Consider the following 12,678-nt stretch of genomic DNA (forward strand, 5'->3'; position numbering starts at 1 on the left):
CCTCTGGCACTGGAAACCTGTAGCGTGTGGAAGGCAAGATGGATTCATTTTTAAATCAATTTTTGTATATCAGGAAACCCTAGGAGAAAACGTCATGCCGTCAGTGAGGAAGCTGAAGCTTGGGCGGCATAGGACCTTCCATCAGGACAATGATCCCAAGCATTTCTCAAAGTCTACCAAGGATTGGTTGCAGAAGTCCTGGAAGATTCTACAGTGGCGATCACAGTCACCTGGCTTGAACCCCATAGAAAATCTCTGGTGGGATTTGAAGAAGGCGGTTGAAGCACGTAAACCCAAGAATATTACTGAACTGGAGGCCATTGCTCATGAGGAATGGGCTCAGATTCCTCAGAAACGCTGCCAGAAGCTGGTGTCTGGTTACACATCTCGTTTGCAGCAGGTCATAACAGCAAAAGGGTCTTCTACTAAGTACTAAAGACGCTTACCATGAAGGGGTTGAATAATTTTGAGACTGCAAAAGTCATTAAAAGTTGCATTTTCAGTTGAATTTCACTTTATTTTGCCAATAAACCTGATTTTTAATGGGGGTTAAACAATTTTGATTACAACTGTGTGTGTGTGTGTGTGTGTGTGTGTGTGTGTGTGTGTGTGTGTGTGTGTGTGTGTGTGTGTGTGTGTGTGTGTGTGTGTGTGTGTGTGTACAAAAATAATAATACTCCAGCTCAAGTGGAGCATGGCGTTTGATTCCTATAGATGTGTGGAATCCAAATGTCTGAGACAAAATGAAAACAAATTTAAAACCAGAAAATTTCATTTGTAATCAAAAAAATATTTAAACAAATTAATTTAAATAAAATGATAAAATATTACAAATTCCAAAATAAACACGCTCACCAGTCTTAGCTATTTGGACTGTATTTCAATTGAAAAAATAACAATGGGATGTAAAACTTGGGATGTAAGACTTGTGATGCAGCCTGGAATTAAACCACAGCATGTTCATTCATTTGGCCAGAGGAGAATTGGACCCTGAGCTTTCGGTTTACTTTACATTTAAAAAAAATTTTTATTTTTTATTTTTTTAAGAATAAGTTACAAAAAGCATTGTTCTGAACTGGAGAGTGATATATGGAGATGGAGAGGCTCGGTCTGACAGCAACACTTGTGTGGTATAATTATGTAATTGTTCTGGAGAGCCTCCGTAAGGCCATTTAAAAGCTCTTAAGGAGTTTTAAATTCTTCTCTGGAATTTTCTGTCAAAATATTGAATCCTGCTGCCAAACATATCACAGCAGATAATTAATAAGACCTGGTAATTACTTGGAAATAATGAACATATAATAAGGAGCTAAAGCCACATGAGTGGGAGCACACAAGAGCTTTAGCTAGTGACAACACTGAAATTAGCAGTAGCCAAGCCAGATGCATCAAAACCCTTAAGGGAAGAAAACCATTAGTTATATTTGTACAAGTATTCTTACTAAGGGCTTTCTCAAAGGGATTTGTTGCGACTGGCTTCAGGTGCTTTTAGAGGAACAACACAAAGATGAGAGTCTCTGACTTATAAATCATCTCAACATTAGTCAAGTCTGGATGTCAAGCCGTAATGAGAATGATTGAGAGGTGCAAGTGGGAAACTCATCATTTGCTGTCCCTCATGTCGTTCCAAACCTGATTTTTATCCGAAAAGAATTAACATAGACAGATGACTGTTAAGCTCCAAATAGGCCAGAAATTCCAAGACGTCTAAAGCCATAAAACAGAAATTTATGTAAGAAAACAGACCAAAATATAAAGTAGGACAAGTAGCTAATGACAGATTTGAATTTTCGAGTGAACCTTTTGTTCCTTTAAAAAGAGTATTGATATTCAAAAGAGAAACAATTCTATCCTGTGATTCCCTGTGAATAGAGGGCATTGTAAGACTTTGATTATGTAAAGTGTAACAGTGAAATCTTCTCTAAAAACTCATAAACCACATAAACAAGCAGCACATAGACAAACTTTGAACAGTCAATCCTGTTTTTCTCCTGTGGAGTTTTGGACTTTTTCTTTTTCTATCCCCGGATTTACAATGAGCTCTGAACCAAAGAACTACGTTTGTTAACAAAAAACAATCTGCAACTGAAAAGCAAAAACAGTATCAGTTGTGTTGCACTCATGATATTTTACTCCTCATGCTTCTTAGACTAATATTAAGCCAGTAGGTTTCATTCATTTCTTCAGAAATGTTTTAAAACAGCGCAGGAGCGACACTGCGACCCGCTGCTCTGTCAGTCTCAGCCAAATCTCTTCAAAGGACCCCTAAAACCTCAAAGAATAAGGCCTGGGACCCCTCTGGCTCCGATTCTGCTTTAAAATGAATGACCACGTCGCACCAGACAGGTGCACAGCCTGACCAAACAACTGCGGTTTTGGGTGTTGAATTTGGGTTGAATGCACATGATCAACCACAGCATGACAGACAAAACACAACTCAGTACTTAAAAACAATCAGTACTTTATTAAAATGCAGAATTAAACTGTATTAAAATCGAACCAGATTTAGACAAAACAAACAAGATCAAAACATGACCACATTACACTACACAGAGTGGATTCTGTAAAGGCCGTTTCTCACGGCACTGATAGACACTGACCAACACCAGATTACAGTAAGTCACTTCTCAGACATTCAGCGAAGTGTCTGTTGGTTGCAGTGTGAATTGGCATTAATAATGATTTTTTTTTTACTTATTAGCAGTCTGTGTACTTAAACCTGCAATTACGACATCCTCATAACATTAATAAACAAGTAAAAAAATTGTTCCCCAAAAAAAACAGGTCTCTAGAGTTTCCCGGCCTCTTTGAACTTGAGGAGCAGACCATCATCGGCCCGCAGTGGGAACGCCAGGCTACGGTTGTGATAGTAACTGGAATCTGCCTGCAAGTTCTGAATGACATCGGAAAGCAGGTGGGCTCTTTCCACTCCACATCCCGGAGCGTTGTACTCCAGCGAGGTGAAATGGACGTGGAGGTGATGGTACGACGGTTGATAGTGGAAATAAACGCGCAGTTTGCTCGGAGGGACACCGTACTGCCGCTGAATGGTGTCCTGTGGACATAGACAAGACTTGAATTTCAATTTGCCGTCCGCAGCCATGCCACACCTCGCAAATGTACTTGGAAAAATCTGCCGTCGTATGGTGTTGATGTGTTATTTTGGGGGATTTTGAGATTGTGCTTTTTTGATATGTTGCAGGCTGGAATCAAACTGTTATCTTCCACAGGATCACCACAGATCAACATCAGTAGATTTTTTTTAAAAATAAATAAATACTTTTATTCTGCAAGGAAGCATTCAATTTAATAAAACTGACAGTAAATCATTTCACAATACTTAAAAGTGACCATAAAAGGCTTACCGACCCCAAACTATGTGGTAACCACTGCGCCATATACTTTTAAAAAGCAAGTACACATTTACATTTGATAAATTACAGACGCTTTTGTCCAAAACGACTTACAACTGAGAACAATAGAAGCAATCTGATCAACAACAGGGCAACAGAATGTAAGTCCTGTGCCCATTGAAAGTCTACATGTTCAGATCAACAGTGACATCTAGTGGACAACAGAATAACAGTTCCACTTTCTTCATTGTAAACGAAAATCATTTGTCGATGAATTTGACAGATGAATCTATAGCTCACCTCTCCTTTACTGCGAAGGTTTGTGAGTAATGGCAGGTGCTCTGATGTAAGATCCCTCAAACTCTTAACATCCCTCCGGTGGACGATGGCAATCAGATACAGGTCTTGTATCTGGAGAGTTAAGGAAACAAGCGTTGATTTTCACTGGCCTTTTATTCATGGAGTCTCAAATATTCTGATTCAAATTCACCTGCTTTTTATCCCACTTGAAATCGGGCAACAAAACAAATCCAGTAAGAGGGTCTGGGTCCTCGAAAACAATACGATCAGCCTCAGCTTTCTTCTCCAGTATATTGTGTACCCACTGAAATGAAAATGAAACATGGGCAGTGCAGTTATAAGCTGTATGTAATGTATATATATAAGGAATAAGAGTGAAATGAAGGCTCACCTGCACACTGAAGCTCTGGCTGCTGATGTACGGTAGTGTGACTGTACGATAATCCTCCCCTGATTCTTCGACTAGAAAAACCTCCTGATGTAAATATTTCTTAACATGCTTCTCTGTCGCAGGGCAAATCACTGTCGTTTTGATTTCTGGCACAAAAAAAAATGTATGGACATAAATCAACCTTCAAATGGACTTTTGGTTTAACTCAGGAAAGTGTGGATTTTGTACATTGCATGTAATAGAGTCTTGGACTTTCAACAAGCAGCCATATAAGCAGCCATGATAAAAAGGACAAACTATAAAAAGTGTAATGTATTATAGAGGGGATGTTAAAGAAGTTCTTGCAAAAAATATATTTTTTATTTATTTTATAAAAATTCTACATTTATGTGTGTGTGTATATATATATATATATATATATATATATATATATATATATATATATATATAATGAAAAGCTACAGACTCCATCAATTAGGGTTAGAAGAACTGTTTCCGAAATATACAGTATAACATGCTAGAAATATAATAATCACTGCAATAATTATTCAATCATAGACTCTTAAGCATTTACCAATTTCAATCCAAATAGATACTTTTATTTTCTTTCTTTTTTTGGCCAGTCTATAAATACACACTACTGTTCAAAATTTGGGGGTCAGTAAGACTTCTTTTTAATTCTTATGCTTTTATTCAGCAAGGATGCATTAAAGGGCACCTATTATGGAATTTTGAAATGTACCTTTCATGTAGTGTGTAACATAGATCTAAGTGAACAAAAACATCCTGCAAAGTTTGAAATAAGAAAGTGCACCGTATATAAAGTTATTGTCTTTCAAAAGTAAGAGTCGACTCTGAGTCATTTTTATGAATCGTTAGAAGACCGAAGCTTTTTCTCTGACTAGATGACGTCAACTTGTCAAGTTATTTGAATATGACACGCCCACTTATTGCGCTCCAAGGCCAGCAATATATCATGAAAATATCATGGCGACGAGACAAGACGCACTGTGTTCTGAAGTGCGACTCAAAAGCCAACTTTTTTAATCTGCCCAAGGAGGAGCATTTGTGGCTACAATTCATATAACTATACCACAGAAGTATAGGCTGAGCCTTGTGCTTTGTTCGCGCCATTTTGAAGACGATATTGCTTTTTAAATGCAATCAAACTTGGATTCGGGAGCCGGCTGATATTGAAGGAAGGTTCATTTCTAAGTGTATTTGCATCAGCTTCCTCCTCCGTATCACAACCTGTAAGTGTTATTAATAATTGTTGCTTTTATGTTTTATGTAGCATGCTTAATAATTATTTTGTTTGTTGTGTAAGCACCGTTTAGCTTCTAGGTCTTCAATGACAATTGTATTGAGAGATATGTGAAGTGTTTGTCGTTGTTTTCGGAGTTGTCTTAAAGAATAGAATAATACCTCGTAGTAACGTAACTGCATTTTTTTTTTTGTAAAAACGTTATGTTTATGCATCGGGCTAACGCAAACAAAGACTGATTGTGCTTTTACAATATTAACTCTGGGCTATGCTCGCTAATAACATTAAATTCTTTATCTTATTTTTAGTTTTTTACTACAAACTACAAAGCAGTGGACAATAATCATTATTATAACACGATTTAATTGATAAAAGCATCACTGTACTTCGTGTTAAACAATAAGTATTATCTCTGTAAACACTGCTGGGTCATCTGACCAATCAACGCAGATTAGCGTTGCGCAGAGGAGGGGTTTGGGAAAACGAGTCGTTGAACGAATCATTTGGGAGTCGGTGAGCAAATCAGGTAAAAAATAAATGCATATTATACGAAAACAAAAGTGTTTTTTGACATTCCATGCACGTAAAACTGTTGTTGGGGACTCCCTAAACAACATTAGGAACATTTTAAATGTCATAATAGGTGCCCTTTAAATTGATCAAAACTGCCAGTGAATACATTTATAATAATGTTAAAAAAAGATTTCTATTTTAAATAAATGCTGTTTTTTCAACTTCCTATTTATCAAAGAATCTTGGAAAAAAATCGATCACGGTTTCCACACAAAATTAAGTTTGTTTTCAACATTTATTATAACAATGAATGTTTCTGGAGCAGCAAATTAGCATATTAGAATGATTTCTGAAGGATCATGTGACACTAAAGACTGGAGTAATTATGCTGAAAATACCACTTTACCGGCTTTATTCTGGAATCACTTATTCTACAATAATGGGCAATTGAGCATGCCGAAAAAATCTGGTCCCATCGGTTTGAGATCTTCTTCCAACATTGGGGTTGATTTCATGAAGTTTGTTCAAAGTATATCAATCCCATTCTGTTTGCCATTTGTTATTAATATATGGACAAACAGATGTAATCCTACCATTCAGGTGTGCTGGTGCCTGCAGCTGGTATGTGCTGTACACGTCATTCTTCATCTCCAGCTGGAGTTGACTACTCTTCAGTAACTCAGACAGTGTGTCCTTTCTGATGGGAGCTTTCTCCAGGATCACAACAGCATCCTGATCCTTCACCTAGGAAACACAACATATGTCAGGGATTTCAAGACATTTAAACATGTATTCCTTTAAACTAACTAGTGAACATTTATTTGCTAGCAGGTAATCCTATTAGTACTATTCCCAGTTATACTAGTCAGAGTTTTAAATGAATTATAGCAATCTGACTAGTTAGATATAAGTTATATCTATTTATTTAAATGAAGAATTCATTTAAAAATATGACTAGTATAACTGGGAATTGTATAAAATACCTTAAAAAATTAAGTTATCAATCCATAAAATATAAATGTTAGGACAATGAGCATTTGGCTTAGCGTTTATACGTTCTAGCAAATAACTACTGTAAAAGTTGCAATAGATACTACTAGTACCTTGGAAATAAGTACTAATAAATCTATAACGTTAACAGATAAGTAAAATGATTAGTTAGTGATTTCTGATGGTATTTGGTTATTTCCCAGGGTGTTTTCATGTCTCTCTCCTGCACACGCACCTTCCCATGAATGAAGATGTTCTTCTCCCGCGCACATTCACGCAGAATGCGGGTGATTTTAAAGTCCGAGACCGGGCTGTCGGATGATAGTTCACCCGCGTCTGTTTTAGGTCTTTTTGCAGCAGCTCCGTCGTTCTCCCTTTCCGCCATGATTAACCCGCTCGAAATCAACCAATCAAGATTCACTGCTGGAAACACAAGGAAAAAAATAAACCTCTGCGCATGTCTCACCGACCGCATCCTGATTGGTTAGCATGGACGTGCCTTGGCATGTAAACAGTCTCTGATTGGCTGATCTTGTGAGACACGTGCTGCTGATTTTTTTTCTATTACATCTTTTGTAACATCAAGAAAGCTGTTACAAAACGCCAGCGAGACTTCACGTAACCTGAAAACTCGTAAGTACTGAGGTTTTTTTAATCGGTTAAAATAGCTATAGATTATTTAGTTGAGTTATACTGCACAATTGACTGTGATTGTATTTGATTGCAGAGACTTTAAACGCAACCGGAGGAAAGAAAATGCTTGTTGCAAAATAGTAATACTCTGTGTACTGGCAAAGTTTTGAATCAGATCGATTGCATGATAATAATAATATTGACAACAACAATAATTGTAGTAGTAATACTAATAATATCAACTAAATGATGTACATTAGAGTCAGAAATTAATGTAATTGTGTCTGAAACTAGATTTGTATTTCTAATAAGCAGCTATTAGACTCATGTTGCAGTACTGAATACTGTTTCCACAAAATTAGCAGCACAATAGTTTTAAACATTGATAATAATAATAAATGTTTCTTGAGCAAATCAGCATATTAGAATGATTTCTGAAGGATCATGTGACACTGAAGACTGGAGTAATGATGCTGAAAATCCAGCTTTACCATCACAGGAATAATAAATTAGATTTATATGTATATATTTGAAACGATATGTATTGTAAAATTAGATATACAAATAAGCGTGAATGGAATTGAAAAACATACAATTGAAAGACTACAAGACTTATGTTGCGGTACTGAATATTCAACTAATGAAATACCATTAACAATATTAATATACAGTTAAAATCTCATTTTAAGTGAATTATGTTTTCAATAGAAAATGGCAGTTCAAACAAAAAGTGTAAGAGCTCAAAGTGAGAGGCAGAAATGAAAGATACTGATTTGAGGTAGACATGGATTTGATACGATTTTTAGTTTTATATATATTTATATATATAAATATATATATTATATAAAAATTTAAGTTCCATTCGAACCTCTTAATTTCATTTAAAAACAATTAAACAAAAAAAGAGAAAAGTGGGACTAACAAAATATCAAGCAAAAAATACAAAAGATACTGATTTGAGGTAGACATGGATTTGATACGATTTTTAGTTTTATATCTATTTATATATATATATATATATATATATATATATATATATATATATATATATATATTATATAAAAATTTAAGTTCCATTCGAACCTCTTAATTTCATTTAAAAACAATTAAACAAAAATAAGAGAAAAGTGGGACTAACAAAATATCAAGCAAAAAATACAAAACAGAAATTATTAATATTATGAAAATATTTCTATTGACATCCATTTTAAAACCAACATTTGAAAAACATTATAAAACACATTTGTATAAATTGACTTTTGTGTAAAAAAAATTATATATATATATTTAAACCATTTTTTCCAGTGTCCTTTTGACTTCCTGTGTGGAGGTCTGCGTGTGCTGAACGCGGCGACCATGAGCCAAAACTCCATTCACTGGTTCCGCAAAGGACTGCGTTTACATGATAACCCTGCTCTGATCGCTGCCCTGAAAGACTGTAGACACATCTACCCCCTGTTCCTGCTGGACCCCTGGTACTCCACTAACACTCACATCGGCATCAACCCATGGAGATTTCTGATGGAAGCTCTCAAAGACCTGGACTCCAGTCTGAAGAAACTCAACTCCAGGTAGGGAGGGAAAAACACACTAAAGACAAACTAAAGATGGCGTGGAGGTTTGAGCTAAGGGTCAAATGTGGACAAATATGTTTTTCTCAAGCATGTTTTGTGTCATTTCTTGTACCTCTAGGCTGTTTGTTGTCAGTGGGCCGCCCTCAGAGGTCCTTCCAAAGCTCTTTGAGGAATGGAAGATCACTCGGTTGACTTTTGAGGTTGATACGGAGCCGTACAGTCAGAGCAGAGACAAGGAAGTCATGAAGTTGGCCAAGGAATATGGCGTGGAAGTTATTCCAAAGATTTCTCACACTCTCCACAACATTGACAGGTAATGCGTCATAATTTCTAAATCATATTTTGAGAAAGATTCGCACAGAGACACTCACCTGCTTTTTCATACAGAATTATCGACGAGAACAACGGCAAGACTCCCCTGACTTACGTTCGCTTCCAGAGTGTGCTGAAAGCCATCGGACCCCCTAAAAAACCTGTTCCTGCTCCAACCAAAGAGGACATGAAGGGTATCCGCCCTGGACATCATACTGAATGAGATTCGATTGTTGCTGGTTTTCTCTCCTTCATTATGCCTCTTTCTCTGGAAGGTGCGTCCACTCCATTTTCTGAGGACCATGAAGAGAAGTTTGGAATTCCAACGCTTGAAGATCTTGGATTGGATACATCATCCTTAGGACCACCAGATCTGTTCCCGGGGGGTGAACAGGAAGCTCTGCGCAGACTGGATGAGCACATGCAGAGACCGGTACCTGCCCCAACACCTTTCAGTGCATTTTAATAGCATATATTGCTGCGTCCGAAATCACGTACTGTCTTAGTAGCTACTATATTTGAAATTTAATTTACTTCACAACCGTTAAAAAGTATGTTCTATATAGTATGAATATGGGTGGTATGAACGAAATTTAGATGTACTATACATCTGCCATGTTGTTACTGTCATGTGAACTAACAGGGTCAGTGGCGTCGCTTCACTTCCATACATAAATCCTCTCCCTTGGCCTCATGGGATAGTAAAGTGTCTAGCGTATGCGTACTTCTTTTTTTTACTACTACTGTTTTTCACATACAATAAGTATTACATTTTGGACGCAGACTATGAACCTTATAAAACTCAGACATAAAAAAAAATGAATAGTGCAACAAAAAATGAACACCAATTTGTAAATTTGAGCTTAGGATAAAATATGCACAAAAATATAAACAAAAACAACACGCAATATTTGAATATTTTATAAATGTATATTCATTTAAATGTTTTTATTTTCATTTTGCTTTGTGGTACTAAAGAGTTCATATGTATGTACATGAACTATGTATATAAATATATACTGTATATAAATATTTGAAAAAAATGGTACAAAAACTTTTTTTAATTTGAAAGATTTTAATATTGTTAGAATAGGCTTCATACATAAACATCCATATACATATTAGTTCCGACTTTAAATGTCTTAATTAAAACATTTAATACAATTTAAAGGTCAATTTAATTGTGGCGAGCAAAATACATCATGAAATGCAATACAATGATTCCAATAAATATTCCTCTAATCTCATGCTGTATCATTTTATACAAATATTTTTGATCAATACAATTAAATCTTAAGCATAAGTAGCTTTAGTCAAGCAAAACAATCAATTTGAAATATCAATAACAATATAATCTTGCCAAATGTTTTTTTGTTTTTTTTTGTCTTTTTGCAGGGGTGGGTGTGCAAGTTTGAAAAACCACAGACGTCCCCCAACGCCTTGATCCCCAGCACCACCGTCCTGAGCCCCTACGTGCGGTTCGGCTGCCTGTCTGCGCGCACCTTCTGGTGGAGGCTCTCAGACGTGTACAGAGGGGTACGTCAGGGGTCTCACGCATGACCTGAGCCGCTAGCAGTTGTTTAACAGTTCAAGATTGTGATGTGTCTCTTGCAGAAGAAGCACTCTGAACCTCCGGTTTCCCTGCATGGTCAGCTGCTGTGGAGAGAATTTTTCTACACGACTGCCGTCGGGATCCCAAACTTCAACCGTATGGAAGGAAACCCTCACTGTGTGCAGGTGGACTGGGAAAACAACCCTGAGCACCTCGCTGCATGGAGGGAGGTAAAGTCAAGCTGTTGTGCTTTTTTTGATTGTATTAAAACCTATTAATGTAATGTATTAAAAAAAGAATAGCGATGCACCAAAATTTTGGCAACCAAAAATATTTGGCCGAAAATTACTATTACAGGTAAACATGTCAGCTTATTACCATCCAATAATTGCAATAAGCTTTGTACTATAAATGTTGCAGCTTGTTGGCTAGAAAGAAACTCATAAAATATTTTGATGAATATAATATGTTTAGCATTCTATTTTTACTTAAAGTTTGAAACTGTTTAAATGTTTAAATTTCAACAAAGAATTAATGTAGCATTAAAAAGCTGATATTAAAAAGCCTTATGAGCGATACATTTTTTTATATACAGGTCTGATTTTATTTGAGCGTTGATTTGATTAATTAATTATTAATTAAATATATGGTTTCTGTTTTCAGATAGATAAAAACAATCATTTTAGTTTTGGTAAAAAAATATTTTCGGTTGATGTTTACAGAAGACGTGTATGTGTGGTTTCAGGCTCGGACCGGTTTCCCGTTCATTGATGCCATCATGACACAGTTACGTCAGGAGGGCTGGATCCATCATCTGGCCCGGCATGCGGTCGCCTGTTTCCTGACCCGAGGAGACTTGTGGATAAGCTGGGAGGAGGGCCAAAAGGTTTGAGGACCAGCTATAGTATAGAGCAATACAGATATATGAGATATATAATCATTAACCTGCTGTGTTTCTGCTCACTGTCACCTGAAGGTGTTTGAGGAGTTGCTGCTGGATGCTGATTGGTCGTTAAATGCAGGAAACTGGCAGTGGCTCTCAGCCAGCGCGTTCTTCCATCAGTACTTCAGGGTTTACTCTCCCATCGCCTTTGGCAAGAAAACCGACAAAAATGGGGATTACATCAAGTTAGTTTCTTTTTTACATCTTTTTCACATTCTGTTCTGGTTTAAAAGTATCTGTGAAACAACTACTTACTAAATACTAACTCAACTCTCCTCACGTCTACCAGGAAATACCTTCCGCTGCTGAAGAAATTCCCTGCCGAGTACATATATGAACCCTGGAAAGCTCCTCGGAGCATTCAGGAGAGAGCAGGGTGCATTGTGGGAAAAGATTACCCTCGTCCTATTGTGGAGCATGAAGTTGTCCATAAGAAGAATATTCAGAGAATGAAAGCAGCATATGCAAAGCGCTCTCCAGAGGACAAACCCATCACTAAAGGTAAATAAATATTATTCACATATACAATTATAAAAATATATCATCTTCTGATGAGTTTCTTGACTCAAATAGACATTTTGAGTCTGATTTTGATTGTTTTCTGTCCAGGTGTAAAACGCAAAGCGACACCTATCAGTGAAATGCCAGAGAAGAAGGCAAAGAGATGAAGCTGGACTCTCTCATCCTGATTATTGATATACTGTATTCCTCTATGGGTCAATTATGGTTCTTTATAACTTTAATACATATGTGATACAAAATTTTAAAAGATTGTTTAGCTGTCATGGTTCTTACACTAAAGAAACATGTTCATTTTTGCATGCTGTAAATGTGCATTTTAAAATGTGTTAAT

At 36.5% G+C, this 12,678-nt stretch overlaps 2 protein-coding genes across 2 annotated transcripts; one reads left to right on the forward strand and one right to left on the reverse strand.

Moving 5' to 3' along the window:
* Positions 1-2,444: 2,444 nt before the first annotated feature.
* Positions 2,445-7,297, reverse strand: dcps (decapping enzyme, scavenger). Its single transcript, XM_079599698.1, has 6 exons — positions 7,047-7,297; positions 6,415-6,565; positions 4,045-4,190; positions 3,844-3,957; positions 3,654-3,764; positions 2,445-3,055 (listed from the first exon to the last, which is right to left on the reverse strand). Exons 1-6 carry the CDS (start codon positions 7,284-7,286, stop codon positions 2,789-2,791), a joined length of 1,029 nt encoding a protein of 342 aa, XP_079455824.1. The 5' UTR covers positions 7,287-7,297; the 3' UTR covers positions 2,445-2,788.
* A 27-nt stretch (positions 7,298-7,324) lies between these two features.
* On the forward strand, positions 7,325-12,571 carry cry5 (cryptochrome circadian regulator 5). Its single transcript, XM_079599699.1, has 11 exons — positions 7,325-7,444; positions 8,750-9,015; positions 9,137-9,331; positions 9,406-9,524; positions 9,606-9,763; positions 10,726-10,866; positions 10,945-11,112; positions 11,628-11,768; positions 11,859-12,010; positions 12,115-12,326; positions 12,435-12,571. Exons 2-11 carry the CDS (start codon positions 8,801-8,803, stop codon positions 12,491-12,493), a joined length of 1,560 nt encoding a protein of 519 aa, XP_079455825.1. The 5' UTR covers positions 7,325-7,444; positions 8,750-8,800; the 3' UTR covers positions 12,494-12,571.
* The last annotated feature ends 107 nt before the right edge of the window (positions 12,572-12,678 follow it).

Source organism: Phoxinus phoxinus (genome assembly GCF_949152265.1).
Source record: "Phoxinus phoxinus genome assembly, chromosome: 23".
NCBI lineage: Eukaryota > Metazoa > Chordata > Actinopteri > Cypriniformes > Leuciscidae > Phoxinus > Phoxinus phoxinus.

Bases quoted from the DNA above. Each gene is read 5' to 3' on its own strand.
- dcps (XM_079599698.1), bottom strand. From the start codon at position 7,286: ATGCGGTCGGTGAGACATGCGCAGAGGTTTATTTTTTTCCTTGTGTTT. The intron at 6,566-7,046 runs GTGCGTGTGCAG...TGTGTTTCCTAG, and splicing joins ACATCTTCATTCATGGGAAG to GTGAAGGATCAGGATGCTGT. The intron at 4,191-6,414 runs GTAGGATTACAT...TTTTTGTGCCAG, and splicing joins GGCACCAGCACACCTGAATG to AAATCAAAACGACAGTGATT.
- cry5 (XM_079599699.1), top strand. From the start codon at position 8,801: ATGAGCCAAAACTCCATTCACTGGTTCCGCAAAGGACTGCGTTTACAT. The intron at 9,764-10,725 runs GTACCTGCCCCA...GTCTTTTTGCAG, and splicing joins ATGAGCACATGCAGAGACCG to GGGTGGGTGTGCAAGTTTGA. The intron at 12,011-12,114 runs GTTAGTTTCTTT...CACGTCTACCAG, and splicing joins AAAAATGGGGATTACATCAA to GAAATACCTTCCGCTGCTGA.